The sequence below is a fragment of the Odontomachus brunneus genome, unplaced genomic scaffold (genome assembly GCF_010583005.1).
Source record: "Odontomachus brunneus isolate Ranch 3 - 2012 unplaced genomic scaffold, Obru_v1 Obru_scaffold_040, whole genome shotgun sequence".
Taxonomy (NCBI): domain Eukaryota; kingdom Metazoa; phylum Arthropoda; class Insecta; order Hymenoptera; family Formicidae; genus Odontomachus; species Odontomachus brunneus.
The window spans coordinates 1418182-1433280 of record NW_022639490.1 but is presented as its reverse complement, the minus strand read 5'-3'; the positions used below and the strand labels follow the sequence as shown (position 1 = coordinate 1433280).

Here is a 15099-nt window from a genome sequence, read left to right as displayed (position 1 = left end):
GAGGATTCAGAATATGGGCTATTGTTTCTGGCACTTGTTCGATGTAAACCAGTCTTAAAATTTAAAAATAAATAGGCATTGATCTGCCGTTGAGTTGTACTACTTGGAAAAGAAGGTCCGTCTAACACTTCGTTGAGTCGTACTACGTCCTCGTTTCATTTTCATTTATTCAAATATAAAGAGTGTACAAAGAGTGTACAGGGTGTAGGTGCTAAACCTATCTCACCCTAAGGCCGGTATTCATAGTCGAATCTTATTTCAAGACCGTCTTAAGTAATGTCTTAAGATGCGAATACGGCTCTGTGATTGGTTCATGACATCTTAAGACGGTACTTAAGATGATCTTAAATATAAGGGCCTGAGCACAGACTTTTGCATAACGCATAATGCATAACGCATAAGGGAATCAACCAATCAGAGATCTTTATTTCCCTCTCCAGAATCGAAATTAATGACTCTGATTGATTGATTTCCTTATGAGTTATGCATTATGCGTTATGCAAAAGTCTGTGCTCAGACCCTAAGATCGGACTATGGCCGGTATTCATAGTCAGATCTTATATTTAAGATCAACTTAAGTACTGTCTTAAGATATCATGAACCAATCACAGAGCCGTATTCGCATCTTAAGACATTACTTAAGACGATCTTGAAATAAGATTCGACTATGAATACCGGCCTACGTCCTCGATTGTCGTTGATTGTTGGTGGCGCCTCGTAGCGGAGACTTTACAACTAATAGCAGAGAGAAGTCTAAGGCGTCTGCCGTACAGGTCGCGTCGTTGTAGACGCGCGACCTCGTTTGCATCACTGGCGCGTTTACATTCGTGCATTTTTGGCACTTTCGGCGCGCTAATGAATTTTTAACGTATGTGTGATTGACAGCGCGCGCATCTGCGATCTTTTCATGCCGAACAACTGCCATAGACACAACGCTCCGTATTTCATACGTCTTTCGCTTGTGTTCTGTGAGTCTCTTGCGGAAATATGTATTAGCGTGCCAAAAACAACGACGTGCGATCGTCAGGACATATCGTAAATACATTATTATGGAATAATCTTCTCCCTTCTCGACACATATAGCTAAGGTGACCAGATGTCGCGATTTTTTACCCTTTGTCCCGAATTTTTTTGAATGCTATTCGGAACACTAATTTGTCATCATTTTCAATAATTGTCAAATAATTTTCGGATCTTTTAACTCCCTTCCTCGCTTCACACCTTTATAAAATGTCCCGAATTCAAGGAAATCTGGTCACCTAAATTAATTTAAATTTATGAAATGTCCCGAATTTAAGGATTCTGGGAAATCTGGTCACCTAAATTAATTGTACGGAAGTACAACGGACACGAACCAGGCGCATTTTATTATTACCACCGCGAAAATGCGCCTAACGAACATAGTAAAAGCGCACTTTGTTAGATGGCGTCTCGAAAATGCGCCTAGTTATATGTAATATTAATATATGGTGCGTAGAGCTCTCAGCGGTACCGCAACACTACGGTGCAGACAATGCTCGTCTGTCTTTGTCTGTATCAATATCAGTGTTCTGTCTGTGCAAAGCGCATGCGTAACGTTTACCCTTCCATCATGGTCTAAGCCAATACGATTAGACCTGACGTCTTACCGAAACTAACCTCATACGCACAACGTTATAGACGCTTTCCATATTTATTTTTTTTATTTATTATCAATTACTCAGTTTCTTTAACACATTTCCAGTGAGAGACATTTTCAGTTTACATTTTGTCGCCACGCTTGCGCATTGCGATCATAGAACACTCTTCTAGTGAGCCAATTACCGTCCATTTTCTATCCTTCAGTCTTCTTTCTCTCTCTCTTATAGCAAAAATTCCTCTACGCGCTATATAATAGTATTACATATATAGTCTAGCTCTGGCTATTGAAGGTTAGGCGACACTTTTTCTGAAAAGTGGAGGGGATAATGTTGGTACCAAGGAAAATCTCTATATGATATAATTTAAAGATTCTGTTCTTTGTAACTGCATTGTTAAATTGGTGCAATAAATTGAAATAAGGCAAGTATACATTTTCTCACTCTAACCTTTTGCATTAGTTCAGCAGTGCAGTTACAAAAAACAGATCTTTAAATTATATCGTGTAGAGATTTCTCTTGGTACCAACATTATCCCTTCCACTTTTCGGGAAACTGTCGCCTAACCCCATTGAAATCAGGCTGGTGGCCGTTCTCATACTTCTCTCTGCTAATAGTGTGTAATTTCTTATGAACCGTTAAATGCGCCAAGCAGGCCGTTATTCAGCTTTCTTTGTTCCCAAGTCTCAGCTACGAGCTTTCAATTAGACTAACTTAATAGCAAGAAGTCTCAGAAGAACTCGAGACTAAATCCTCATTCTGATTTCTCTTTTATCAATAATTACTACTAAAAGTGCTTTGTAAACCTTCCGATTAATTATAAACCGTTTTTAGAGACATATTTACTGATAAAAGGGCTTGAGAGCTGAGACTAAGGACCCAAGAGAAATTATAAACATTAAAAATACCGCTCTCTTGAAGACAAATTCAAATCTTCTCTTTTGAATAGTACGATACAACGGCGGGTTAGATGAATTGTTATTTTTCAAGAATCAAACCAAATAGAAAGTCAAATAAATTACCTCTATTTACTGACGTGGAAACTCCTTCCCAGCCGACGATGAATTATCCAGTCTTCGTAAATATAATACAAACTCTGCTTCAACAAGTGGTCTTCGTTAGAAAAGATTTTATTATCTGTAGCTGAGGTACATACACAAGATTTCTGCCTATATATATATATATATATATATATATATATATATATATATATTTATATATATTTATATATATTTATATATATCAAATCCTATAATGTCGCGCTATATTATGTACAGACGTGGGATTCGTAATGTAACATTAAAATCTAACGACAATTAGTGTAGGTCTCAATTTTATGACTAAATTGTTGCTTCGCGCTGAAAATTGTCACCGAAGAATTACGCCGCCTCGAAGAATTCTTCGAAGTAAAGTCGATCTTACGTTTCGGGTTATGAACCGGACTATAGACAAATTTGCGCCGTTTCAGTACATAAGTATTTACTAGATACTTGGCACTGATTTAGAAAAAGAAGCGAAAGAAAAAAAAGAACGACGAAATTACAGCGATCTCAAGTACAACAAATTCGAACGCGTATCAATCCCTTCGTTGCGCTACTAAATTAGAATTTCTACCCCTCCTCCTTCCTTTTTTTCTTTGATACATCGTCACAGTATCGAATTACATCGATTACAAAAAGTAGAAGAGTAGTCGACTACACTAACAACACCTTATGCGCACTTACATAAAACGTTTCGGAAATAACGATAATATAAAGCGAGCGCTGATTGGAATACTAAAGTATAGAGACGAGAGAGAGAAACTATTGCTCGGTAATAAATATTACTTGCCAGAGACATCCTAGAATAGGTACTATTTCTCTAGTTACAATAATGATATATGTTTCTTCCGGAATATATTAATAAATGTATTCCGCGTGATACCTAAGGAAGTCGTTTCCTTTTTTACGACATAAGTAGGGTAAACTATATCATTATTGGCCGTCGAGGAGCGATATTTATTGTCTTTCTCGTCGTGGAATCGGAAACGATGCGTCAGCGCGCGACTGTGTTACGATCTCATTATAATTCGAGCAATTGGCGCGCGTGAAGAGGAAGAAATGGGAAGAATCGTTCAGATTCTTCCGGTTGAAAAACTTGTAAATTTGCCTAGATAATAAATTTGCAAAAGCAGATTTTACGCAATGTCTGCAGCAGACTCGGTGATCGCGCGGTCGATGCTGCGATCGTTACATACGGTGGCCAATAAACGTATGGTTTATCCTAAAGCGGGACTAGCGCCGCCTTTATTGGGGCTTGCAAATCGAATTTCCATCGCACCAGCCGTACAATTGAGCAAGAGGCAGTAGACACTTTAAATACACAAAGTACTAAAGTACTAAAGCTCAAGTACTTAAATATTTTTACACGAGAGATGGTAATTGAAGAGGAAAAAAACAGAATCAATGTTGCAAGAACAAAGAGAACGAAGGATTGAAGTGTTTCGCGTTCCATCGTCACCGTCGATGAGAGCGATTCAGGCGGCTTGAGTACTTCCGTCGCTTGGAACGAACGATTATCTATAGTTGTACATTTCGTTGGAGCTTTCGAGAGTATCCGGTGACCGGGAGAGAGAACGTTAAACGAACGAGATGGCACCCTGAGTTGAAGAAGCACGGTTCTGCGGAAACGATATTTAAGTAACTTACCATCGGGACACGTCCTTTCCCAGAACATCGTTTCTATCTGCAAAACGTCGGCCGACAAGATGGTAACGCGCGCGCGCGCAACGATAAAGTCGGGATTGTGGAATGTACGTTTTACTCGGAGCTACAAATTTCTAGATAGACGAGAGAATGAGATGGGGGAGAGATAAAGAGCGAGCGTTAGGAATGAGACGTTTTCGCAAAGTCCTTCTTAGCCGTCGAGACCGCCGTGGAGGAGGCGCTGACCCTGTAAGCGTTGCCCTTCGCCTCAGAGGGATGCTTGTGCGTGCTGGCCGAGGACTTTCTGGGTGGCTTCTGGATCTGCGTCGTCGACAGTCCACTTACCGGATATTTGTTCCTACTGAAGGTCGCCGTGTTGCCGTTTCGCGCGCTGCTCTTCGTACTAGTGGCGGCGGCGGCACTGGAGGTGGTGGACGATTCACTGGGATGCTTCGGCAGGACGAAAGCCTTGGTCTGCTTCAGCAAGTACCGATCATTGCACAGCGCGGAGATCAACGGTAGGTCCAGATTCCGGCTCTTCTCCCGCAGCGTCCGGATATCGAGCATACCGTCGTCCTTACCCTCATCGCTCTCTTCCGTACCGTTGCTGGATTTACTCGATTTGTTCGTTGTCGTAGCGGCCGTCGACGTGGACGCTCCCACCGAGGAAGCCGATGGCAAAGGTTGATTCATCTCCAGATTCTAAAACAAAGCGTATTTTCCGCGTCAAGGATATCGAATTAGAAAAGTCGATAAGTAAAATTTAAATTGTGCCAATAGCAAGTAATACGTTATTTCCTATATGGAATGAAAACAATAGTAAAAAGCCACAGAAATTGTGACAATTCGTTACTTCTTAAGCCAACAATAATGAGTTTGATAGTAATAATGAATAACGACAATGAGTTATTTTTCAAAATGGATAACGAGTTGCTTTTAAAAGATAACTTCTCCAACTTTATCTGATAGTTCTTTGATATGTTTTTATAATTGTTTCGTTACCTGTATTTCGTAAGGCGGCGGCGGTGGCGGTGGTGGTAACCTGCGATGTTTGGGCTGCGGCAGAGACTGCATCTTACTAGAGATCGGAGTGTCCAAGCACTTGAGGATGTTCTCGTCGCTCCTGGTGCGCGAGAACGCATGCAGGGTGTGCGGGTGAGTCGGCGCGGGTGGTTCCCGTCTGAGACTGTGGCTGTGGCTGCCGATGGACGAGCAGGTCGTGCCGCTGTACAGCGAGCTGGTACTGGCGGCGTAGTGGCTGCTCAGGTTGCTGTGCAGCAGATAGTTGCCGGCGGAACTGGCGTCGCTGCTGCTCAGATTCTGGTTGGACGCGTACTTGGACGGGGGCGAGGAGAAAGAGGCACCGGGTAAGTAAGGCGTGCTGCGATACATCACCGAGGACTTACTGAAGGACGGATACGGCGGCGGCGGGTAGGCCGCCATCGCTGCCAGGAGAGAGCCCTGCTTGGCATCGATATACTCTTGCTTAGACACAGCCGGATCCTTGAGCGGGAACATGACGTAATCGACGTCCGAATACAATTGCTGCTTGTACTGTTCTATCTGCGACCTGGCGACCTGGCTTGTGTAAACAGTCGCCAGACTGGAAGCGGATGACAGCGTCGATGCTGGAGTCGCTGGCTGCTGTTGCTGCTGAGACGGCGGCGGTGGCGGTGGCGGTTGCCTCGAATGCACCATCGGTGGTGGAGGTGGCGGTGGCGGTGGTGGCGGTGATGTCAAGTACGGCAGAAGCACCGGACCGCCTCGTGAGGCATGCACGTCCAAGTAATTGTTCGGACCTACCACAAGAGCGGCCACCGGAGCATGCACCGGCGTGGGCTTCATCTTGTCACCGGGATAAGTAGGTGGTTGTATCCTGGGTGGTGGTTTAGGCGCGGTCGTAGTCGCCGCGACGTCCACGGCGATGGTCTTCGCGATCCTCGAGACGACCGGGCCGACCTGCGTCGTCGCGACAACATCAGGGTAAGGTGGCGGAGGTGGCGGTGGCTCCCGCGGCGTCACTGCATCGTTCCGTGGCGGTGTGGGCGGCGGCATCTGGATCCTCTCTCGCGGTGAGGTGTACGGCGGTGGTGGCGGCGGCAGATCGGTTCGCCTGGGCGGTAACGGCACCACGAAATCATTGCCGCCGCGTGCCGCGTTATACGGTGGTGGCGGTGGCGGCGGTTCCCGTTCCCGCTCGCGGTCCAGCTCCAGCTGCACACTCGGTCTCTTGGGAATGTTGATCGTCGCGTACGGCTCGATATTCACCGGATACGGCGGCGGCGGCGGCAACAGCAGCATTTGTCGGTCGCTGTCCGTTCGGGGCGGCGGCGGTGGTGGCGGCGGTGGCGGTGGCAACGGCAACGGCATAGTCACGTAGTCGCAGTCCGAGTCCATCGAGCTGCTGATGGTTTTACGCGGTGGATATCTGCCTACTATCAGATCCGACAGTTCGTCAGCCGACAACAGCGGTCGCACACTGGACGGATCGCTGCCATCGCCGCGGAAGCTACCTGCGCTGAGTATGCTGTTGCTGCGCGACCGCGAATCCTCGAGTTGCTGGCTCAAAGAAACCCCGTCGTCGTCGCCCTTGCACACGCTGTAAATCGGCTCCTGATCATCCGGCTCTGTGCCGACGTCCTCGGTGTATACGTCGCTGCTCTCCGAACGCAGCCCGCTGTGAATAGTGTAGAAGCCGGACGTGACGGACGCCTCGTCGGTGGTGGACTGAACCGAGCTCAGACCGCATACGTCGCTCGCCGCCGAGGAGTCGTTGGTGTCGCCCGTAGGCGAATACAAGTCGTCGCCGATTCTCTCGTCCTGCATCTCGCTGCTTCTCAGTGTATACACGCCGCTAGTCTCACTTGCGATATCGGTACCTGACAGATTTATAATGGTTTGGATCTCATCGATACTTTATACTGTTTATGCAAGACATTTACCACAATTGTTCTAGTTAAAAAAATAAAAAAAAAGGAATAATTTCATATAAGATAGAATAATCTTAATTAAATCTTAAATAATCTTTAATTTTTTATTAAATCCAAACGAACGATAATGTATAAATGTACGACATATGTAAGAGATTTATTATTTTTGGCATTATTTGTTAAATTCTCATTTCAGATTGTTCCTCTTCTGCTCACCTGCATACTTGCCGGTTTTCTTGCACCTGTCATAAATGGCGCCTGGAAAGCTGGCGGTCTCCGAGGAGACTGCGGAGTTTTGTGCCGTGTGCGAATAGCCCAGCTCCAAGCTGGAGGTCGCCGAGGCACGGCGTATTCGCGACGGTCCACCCGCGGGTGTATTCACGACGACAACAGTGCTGCAGCTGCTGCTGCACTGCGAACCTTCGGCGGCCATTGCAGTACTCGACGCGAGTCGCAAGGCCACTGACGTGGGAGTATTATCTGCGCCATCCACTTCTGAAAATTGACCTGCAATCACATTGGTCCGTCTCTTCACATTTCTAACGTCTCTTTTTGTCCTATTATTCCTTCAACTCAACGTGCGTTCCTTCAGAACGTCCTATGGCTTTGAACTTGGTTACAAGAAGAGAACAAAGAAAAGGTTATTGGCTTACCATCGACGATAGAAACAGGAGAAGGTGGCATAGAATGATTATCCGTATTGTTGCCGTTTAAAACTCTACCCTGAGTGGCCGAATAGGGCGGCGTCTCGGTAAGACGCGGCAAACACTCGGTCGACGCCGGAGCGGTGTCGGGCTCGTCTTCGCTGTGCACTCGATCGCTCACTATACCGGACGTCGTGTTGGAGGATGTGCTCGAGATGACGGAAATCCGCTGATCACCGCGTGCACCGCGCGTCGTCAAGTTCAGTTTACATCGGGCGGGGTACATGTAACAGTCCCTTAGGACTTTCCGTTCTGTGAACCACGTTCGTGCGATTAGATCACCTTGCATCACATCTTGTAATCGTGTAACATCAATTTTCTCTTCACCTTCCTCCTCCCGCCTTTTGGCTTCGTTCACTCTAGGCGCTATAGCCATGGAAAACTGATGGGTGTCACGGCAAAGTCCCAAGAGAAGCTTGCTCTTGTCATCGCAGCCGCTGTAGAGGGTGAGCTTATCCGGCTGATCGACTGCACGGATCTCGAACTTTTTACGCTGTACGAAAGAAAAATAAAAGAAATGTCTGAGCAAACAATGGAAATGATTAAAATATACATGGATTTTGTATTTAAGATTATAAGTTTTAAGTCCATGTTCAGATGCTAAATCGATTGTATAAGAACTACGTGTCTGTTAAAGAGAAAAAGAGAGACAGAGATACAGAGAGAGAGAAAGAGAGAGAGAGAGAGAGAGAGAGAGAGAGAGAGAGAGAGAGAGGGAGAGGGATGCGTGACTCCGCGGTCGTTGACTCACGTCGAAGCAGAGTTTGCCGATATTGTTCCAAGCGAAAATGCGCGGTGTCTCCTCCTCGGCGTAGACTCGCACCCCGCGAGCGCATATCGCCAGGAGTATACGTCCGGGTCCCGGCTCGTTCTTGCTTCGGCGCAACCGATACAGGTGAGCGTTGAGCGGCGCCTCCAGCAGCACCGCCTCCCGAATGTACTGCAACTCTGCCTCCTCCCTGGAGAGCCCACTGTTGTCCCTGTGCTGGGCCGCGAGCACGGCGAGCACATTCGACTCGTGGCACATCTGAGAACGTTCGTTTCAATTCAACCTCGGGATCGTGATCAAAGTCAAGTTATTAGGTTGGGTAGTTATTGGGTAGAAGATTTGTCATTTTTAACCCGGCGTTAGTAAGGCGGGTCTCTCACAGACTCCGAAGATCTTAAATTGACTATAACTTCTTAACAACGCGTAGCAGTAAGTGGTATTTTTGGGTAGTAAAAACTTAATTTTGTGGATCTACACGGAAAAAACAATTCTTGTTGGCGCAACCGAATTTTCAGTTGCTGAGGGACCAGGCGAAAACTCGGCTGTAGAAATAGAAAAATTCTTTTATGAGGCTTCTGTATAGTCAATTGTTCAGTTGCCTCAGTTGCCGAGTTCTAATATCGTTGAATGTTCGGACGAATATTTTCGGTTGCGACAACAGAAATATTAGTTTTCATAACAGAAATATCGCTTCTGATCACTTAATTTTCAGTTGGTTCCTATTTGGTTGCATCAACTGAAATTTTTTTTGCGTGTACGGTTTTATTCTGTAAAATTACAGGATACTTAAACAATACGTAATCTAATATTGATTAAAAAGATGTGAATTTCTATAATACACTGCAATACTTAGTGGGATCTGTGGGACTCCACCTTACTACTATTGTTACATTTTCTCACCTTACCAACGCCGGGTTAAACTAGAAAGCTTGAGTATCATAAGAAAAGTAGAAATCCTCATTAAGTATCTGAAAAAATATCTAGTGAATGTCGTTCATTTTATTAAAAATGATCCTTTGAAATTTTGGATAGTTTCGCTCTTTATTTTATTGGATAAATAAGACAAATCTTTTGCATTAATTTGATATATACGTTTCATTGAATTCGCGAGAGAAACGTTGGATGCTGAAATTAAGCAAGTTTGAGCGCAAATGTCTCATGTAACGCGTTGATTATACACAAGTTCACCTGATAACGATTGAATTATCAAAGATACGATAAATAAATGTAACTCGAGAAGCATATGTGTGTGTGTGTGTGTGTATGTGTGTGTGTGTGTGTGTGTCTTCTAACTTGTTTCATTGATCACCCATTGGTCGTATAATCGACTTTTCAAATGCAATTAATTATACTTTATACACGATTTAATGAGAGGCGGTAATTTATCTTAACCATTTCGCGGCGGAAGTCATAAATATCAAGATCAATACGTAGCTTCTCACATTCTCGAACGGACATACACGAACCGGCTATGAGATAGCCTTAACATTTCAACTTTAATTAAGCTCCCGAACACGCTATTAGAAATATAAGACATTTTATATGTAGAAACGTAGCGCGTAGAAACGGAAGAGAGGACCCATCAATCGCTATAGCTATCTTCTGCACGCAAGATTCTATGTTCCTTCAATTTTTTATATTTTCTTACTTTCCTTATTGGGTTTAATTGGTCGCGTCACCTGATGCCAGGTGCCGCCATTGACATGCCAATATCGATCTGCTTTTAAGGCAGATAGTTTGCGATTGAAGCGCGCCGTAACGACAAAATCGAAGACTAAAGTCGAAGATGATGAAACGTCGCAATCGGGAGATCCAACTTACGTGGGGAGGAAGGTAATCCGAGGGTTTACAGTAGCCGACAGATCCTGCGTGTGGTCTGTGCCGTTCTTCGGAATAGTCGCCAAGATCGGCTTGAAGGGCGAGCCCAGCGAGCGTGAGCAGAGGCGTAACGATGGATGGTTCGTGAAGGGGATGGTGAGGATGAAGGCTCTCCACCCCGCCACCATGCCTGACGACGTTGTCGCGCAGTTGCAGATAGTAGTGGTGCCGCGTCGTCTCATCGCTGAAACAGCAACGCGAATTGTATGAGAGATGAGATCTCAAACAAATGATATCGCGAAATCGCCGGTTGGCCAACCGATTTAGGGAAAGTTTCAGTTTACATAACCGAAAAATAGGAGGTTTTCACGGTTTTTTTCAAAGTGCCAAACAAAGATATCAGTATAAAGTCTTAGCCACGCTGTTTATTGTTGTTTCAAAGAAATTATAAAAAGAAGAAAGAGATGGAAACTACATTCAGGTCTTTTGTGCTGAATGCACTGTCGCCTAACAGCACTCTAGCTGATGGACAACGTTACAGCGGACTCAGTACAAGAACCTGAACGTTGAAATATCAATTGTTTTTTAAATAAAAAATAATTTTCTTATACTTAAAACAGTGATAATTAGTATAGTAAAAACTCTATATCGATATATTTATTCGTTTCTTTGGAAAAAATTCAAAAAAACTTCCTATTTCTCGGTTATCGGAGTCAGTATCTTCCCTTAATAGTTTTAGACGGATTTGGATCACTGCAGAGAAAAAAATTTATTAAATTTTAAAAAATGTTTGGATACAACTGTGAACATATTTGTTTAAATTAAGTAATTATTTTCTAAAATTGAATAAAGAAATTTTAAATATGAATTTCTTTCTTCGATTTTAGGAGACAATTATTTAATTTCAACAAATATGTTCACAGTTGTATCCAAACAAATGTTTTTTGAAATTTAATAAATTTTTTCTCAGTGCGTAATGACGTTACAAGCACAAGAACTTGAACGATGAAATATCAATTGTTTTCTAAATAAAAAATAATTTTACTATATTTAAAACAGTGATAAATGGTATAGTCAAAATCCTATATCGATATCTTTATTCATTTCTTTGGAAAAAATTCGAGTAAACCTCCTATTTCTCGACTATCTGAGTCAGCACCTTCCCTTAACAGCGTTTTCGGCGGGTTTGGATCACTGCGAGAGCGTGTAATGACATTACAAGCCTATGACATCATTAGTCGCTCCCAAAGCGATCGAAAGCCTCTTCAGTCGAAGTGCTGTGATTATAATACTGATCGTAGTAGCGAATTCTCAGCTGAATTGATTCTTCAGCATCCTCGATATCTTCGGAGTAACTTGAACGGCGACGCGCGCGCGCCGTCAGGACGGAGTTCAGGCTGATATTTTATCGCCACCGGGGATATGAATATCCCGGCGAACGTCGAGAGGTGATACTGTTATTCGAACGATTCTCGGTTATTACCTAATCTACACTACGCTCGGCATAGCTCGGCCTGTCATTCCACACACGTGGATGCGAAAAAGAACGTATCTAATCCGCGGACGGCTTCGAGTGAAGCCTAATTAATATTTATCGTGCCGTGGCGTGTCGGCAGCAACGTCGAAGTCTCAGCATCGAAAGTGGGGAGAGAGAGAGAGAGAGAGAGAGAGAGAGAGAGAGAGACAGAGAAAAAAAGAACTCGTTCCCACACAGATACGCATCGCGTGAATGAGTAGGGAATATTTCAACGACATCCGTCGACGCTCGATTAATCTGACCGTTCTGCTCAGCAACGTGCAACGTCAATCGGTACCAGCGTATCTCACCGGCGTGCCTGAGATATTCTTATTAATTATGCAAATCGCGCCCAGCGTCGCGCTCGTCTCGCCGTCCGTCCGTTATACGGAATATTCGCGGCGCCGCTCATTCGCTCTCGCGGAATACACGGCTTCTCTCTCGGCGGGATAATGAGCTAGAGACAAGTTTGAAGCCTACTTTAGACGACCCGCAATTCGAGACAAGAGACCGGGGCCTTCCACGCGCGATAATTACGCCGCGTCGGGATATTCGCCTGAAAAAAAGCTGTCTGATGACGAAATCGAACAACTTTCCGCGCAGACATCTTGCGATGTATAATTCCCTAAGTTAATTTAAATTAATCTTCTCGAGCGAAATTTCACTCGAGAAGTAGAGTGACGGTCGAATCATTTCGAGCGAGTTTGAGTAACTTTTCGCTCACGTGCAGAAACAATTCTCCACCTGCATCGTCGAGCGAAGATCTTCACGCGGATTGAAAGAATAAATCTGACGGTGCTTCACTTTCGCAGGGATAAATACACTCTAATCGATCGAGACATTCATTTGTATGGACTAATAATCCACTCTATCTTGCTAGACGTGTATGCAGTTTGCGTAATAACCAGTTATTACTGTCTGGTATTCAAGCATTCTTACCAGTTTTAAAAATACTACATAAGGATTGGAACTTGGTTAAATGGCGTGCAAATGTGTGGATGCTTGACTAACATAATGCGTGAGTTTGGAATGATTTCAGCGTACTGAATTAAGTATAGGGGGATTAGATAGTGGGAAAATTATGTAGGAATGAGCACATAGATAATGTGTAAGTGAAGGCGAAACAAAGCGTTAAACAGGGAAGCAGAGTTCAAGACGGAAAAAGTGCATAGGGAATAGAACTTATGGCTTCATAAAGAACGGGTAGTTAGGGTAATGTAGAGATACACTAAAGGGATAAAGGAAAAAGAAGAGAACATAATAAATATGAAAAATTTGATCATCGGATGGGATAAGAAAGTAGAATAAAGTTATACGGAAGAAAGATGACTGATGAGACAGATACTGTGCAAGTAATACGGATGAAGCGCAAAGAACAAGGTTATAGGATATGGAAAATTTCTTCTTAGCGATGTCAACTGAAGGAGAGATATATAAAGTGAAGAGAAAGGCAGAGGAATTACTTCATGGAGCTAGTAGGAAATATAGAGTGGAGTAATGAAACTAAGAAGATATATGGAAGAAAACTGGGGAAAAAAGGATAAAGAGGAAATAAGGACAGCTATGAAGAGATAGAAAGAGGAAAGATAAAAGGAACCGATTTTCCCCAATACATAGTAATATTAATGCAGTTTTATAATGTGCATGTATAACAATGTTCAACGTGAATAAATTCAAACATATCTATTTATATTGTTAAAAAAGAACTTGAAATTGCGCGAACAATGAATGAACGTATAGAAAAGTATAGAACAAAAAAGGAACTGGAGGAAATAAAATATTTGACAATATCAAGTCTTTGAAAAAGATTGCAACGAAAGTTAGAAATAAAAATGAACAAAAGATAAATGAGATATATTAATAATATACAGAATTTCACTGTGATAAGAACATATCAGACTACTCTGATGGTAAAGATACGAATGAAAAGTGTCATGATAGCTACGACTTAGAAATGATAAAATAATACGACTGCAAGAATAGATAAAAAGACATATATCACTTAATGGTTGTGAAAGATGTTATGTAAAAGGCGAAAAACCTGAAAATAACTAGCTAGTTTAACTATTCGAAACTGCATTAATTTTTTGTTAGGATAATTGGACAATTTCATGTGAACTTCATTCATTTTTACACAAACAAGAGCAGTGATGGTAACGTTAGTAAAAAATTATACATCTAGCATGAAAATTCTACTACACTGAGAGAAAAATGTATGATATTTGGAACTATAATGGCATAGTAAAAATATTATAGTTAGGAATATAATTTTTATAGTAAATGTTACCATAATATTTGTAATATTTACAATATAAGTATAGTATAACTGACCCGTGTAAAATTTTTACCAAGAATTATATATATAATTATTTGAAATAAAAAATATGGTAAGGTGGCAAATATTGAATGGTAAGAGAAATTAACTATTTTATATAGTCAATACAATTGGAATATTTGGCAAATATAGGTACATGTAACTATATTCCCAAAAGGTGCTTTACCATATATATAGAGTAATAAGATGGTGACTATAAATCTGTGTTCATTCTACTATATCTTCATGTTTAGATAAACTATAAATATATGTTTGAGGCCAAAACGAACTATAAAATATAGTGAGATTATAATTATTCCAACTATTTTTTCTCTCAGTGTAGAGTGGGTTTGAGTGAAGATGTTGTCACTTTTCACTCATTTTAAACAAGATACCACTCTTGAATGTAGAGTACTTTCAAAGAGCTTTCATCCGACAGAGAAATTGCTGCCATTGGAAATAGCAAGAGTGAATGTTTTACTCGATCTCGAATATTCTGACTTCATACGAATGTTTCAATCAATTAAACCGATGATATTCCTGCTATAATGGGATACATCAGACTCGTTCATCAGTTTCGAGTGAAAATATTCACTGGACGACCCACAGTGGAGAATTCCTTCTGCATTAGTGAGAAGTCACTCGAATTCGAGTGACTGACTCGGCGGTAGGAATCCCGCTCGAAAAATGTAGAAAGAGAGAGGGAGAGAGAGAGAGAGAGAGAGAGAGAGAGAGAGAGAGAGAGAGA

The 15099-nt window shown here is 42.6% G+C and overlaps 1 protein-coding gene across 6 annotated transcripts in view; it reads right to left on the bottom strand.

Moving 5' to 3' along the window:
* Nucleotides 1-3890: 3890 nt before the first annotated feature.
* The window catches only part of LOC116844293 (protein expanded), a 92129-nt gene continuing 80920 nt past the window's right edge, over nucleotides 3891-15099 (bottom strand). For 5 of the 6 annotated variants that reach the window (XM_032815649.1, XM_032815648.1, XM_032815650.1 and 2 more), the window contains 7 exons: nucleotides 10525-10765; nucleotides 8686-8961; nucleotides 8262-8427; nucleotides 7884-8186; nucleotides 7447-7737; nucleotides 5303-7179; nucleotides 3891-5002 (listed from right to left, as the gene is read on the bottom strand). In XM_032815649.1, coding sequence (XP_032671540.1) covers nucleotides 4481-5002; nucleotides 5303-7179; nucleotides 7447-7737; nucleotides 7884-8186; nucleotides 8262-8427; nucleotides 8686-8961; nucleotides 10525-10765 — 3676 coding nt within the window. In that variant the 3' untranslated portion in view covers nucleotides 3891-4480. The remainder of the gene's footprint in view (nucleotides 5003-5302; nucleotides 7180-7446; nucleotides 7738-7883; nucleotides 8187-8261; nucleotides 8428-8685; nucleotides 8962-10524; nucleotides 10766-15099) is intronic. The other variant, XM_032815654.1, reaches the window with a different exon arrangement.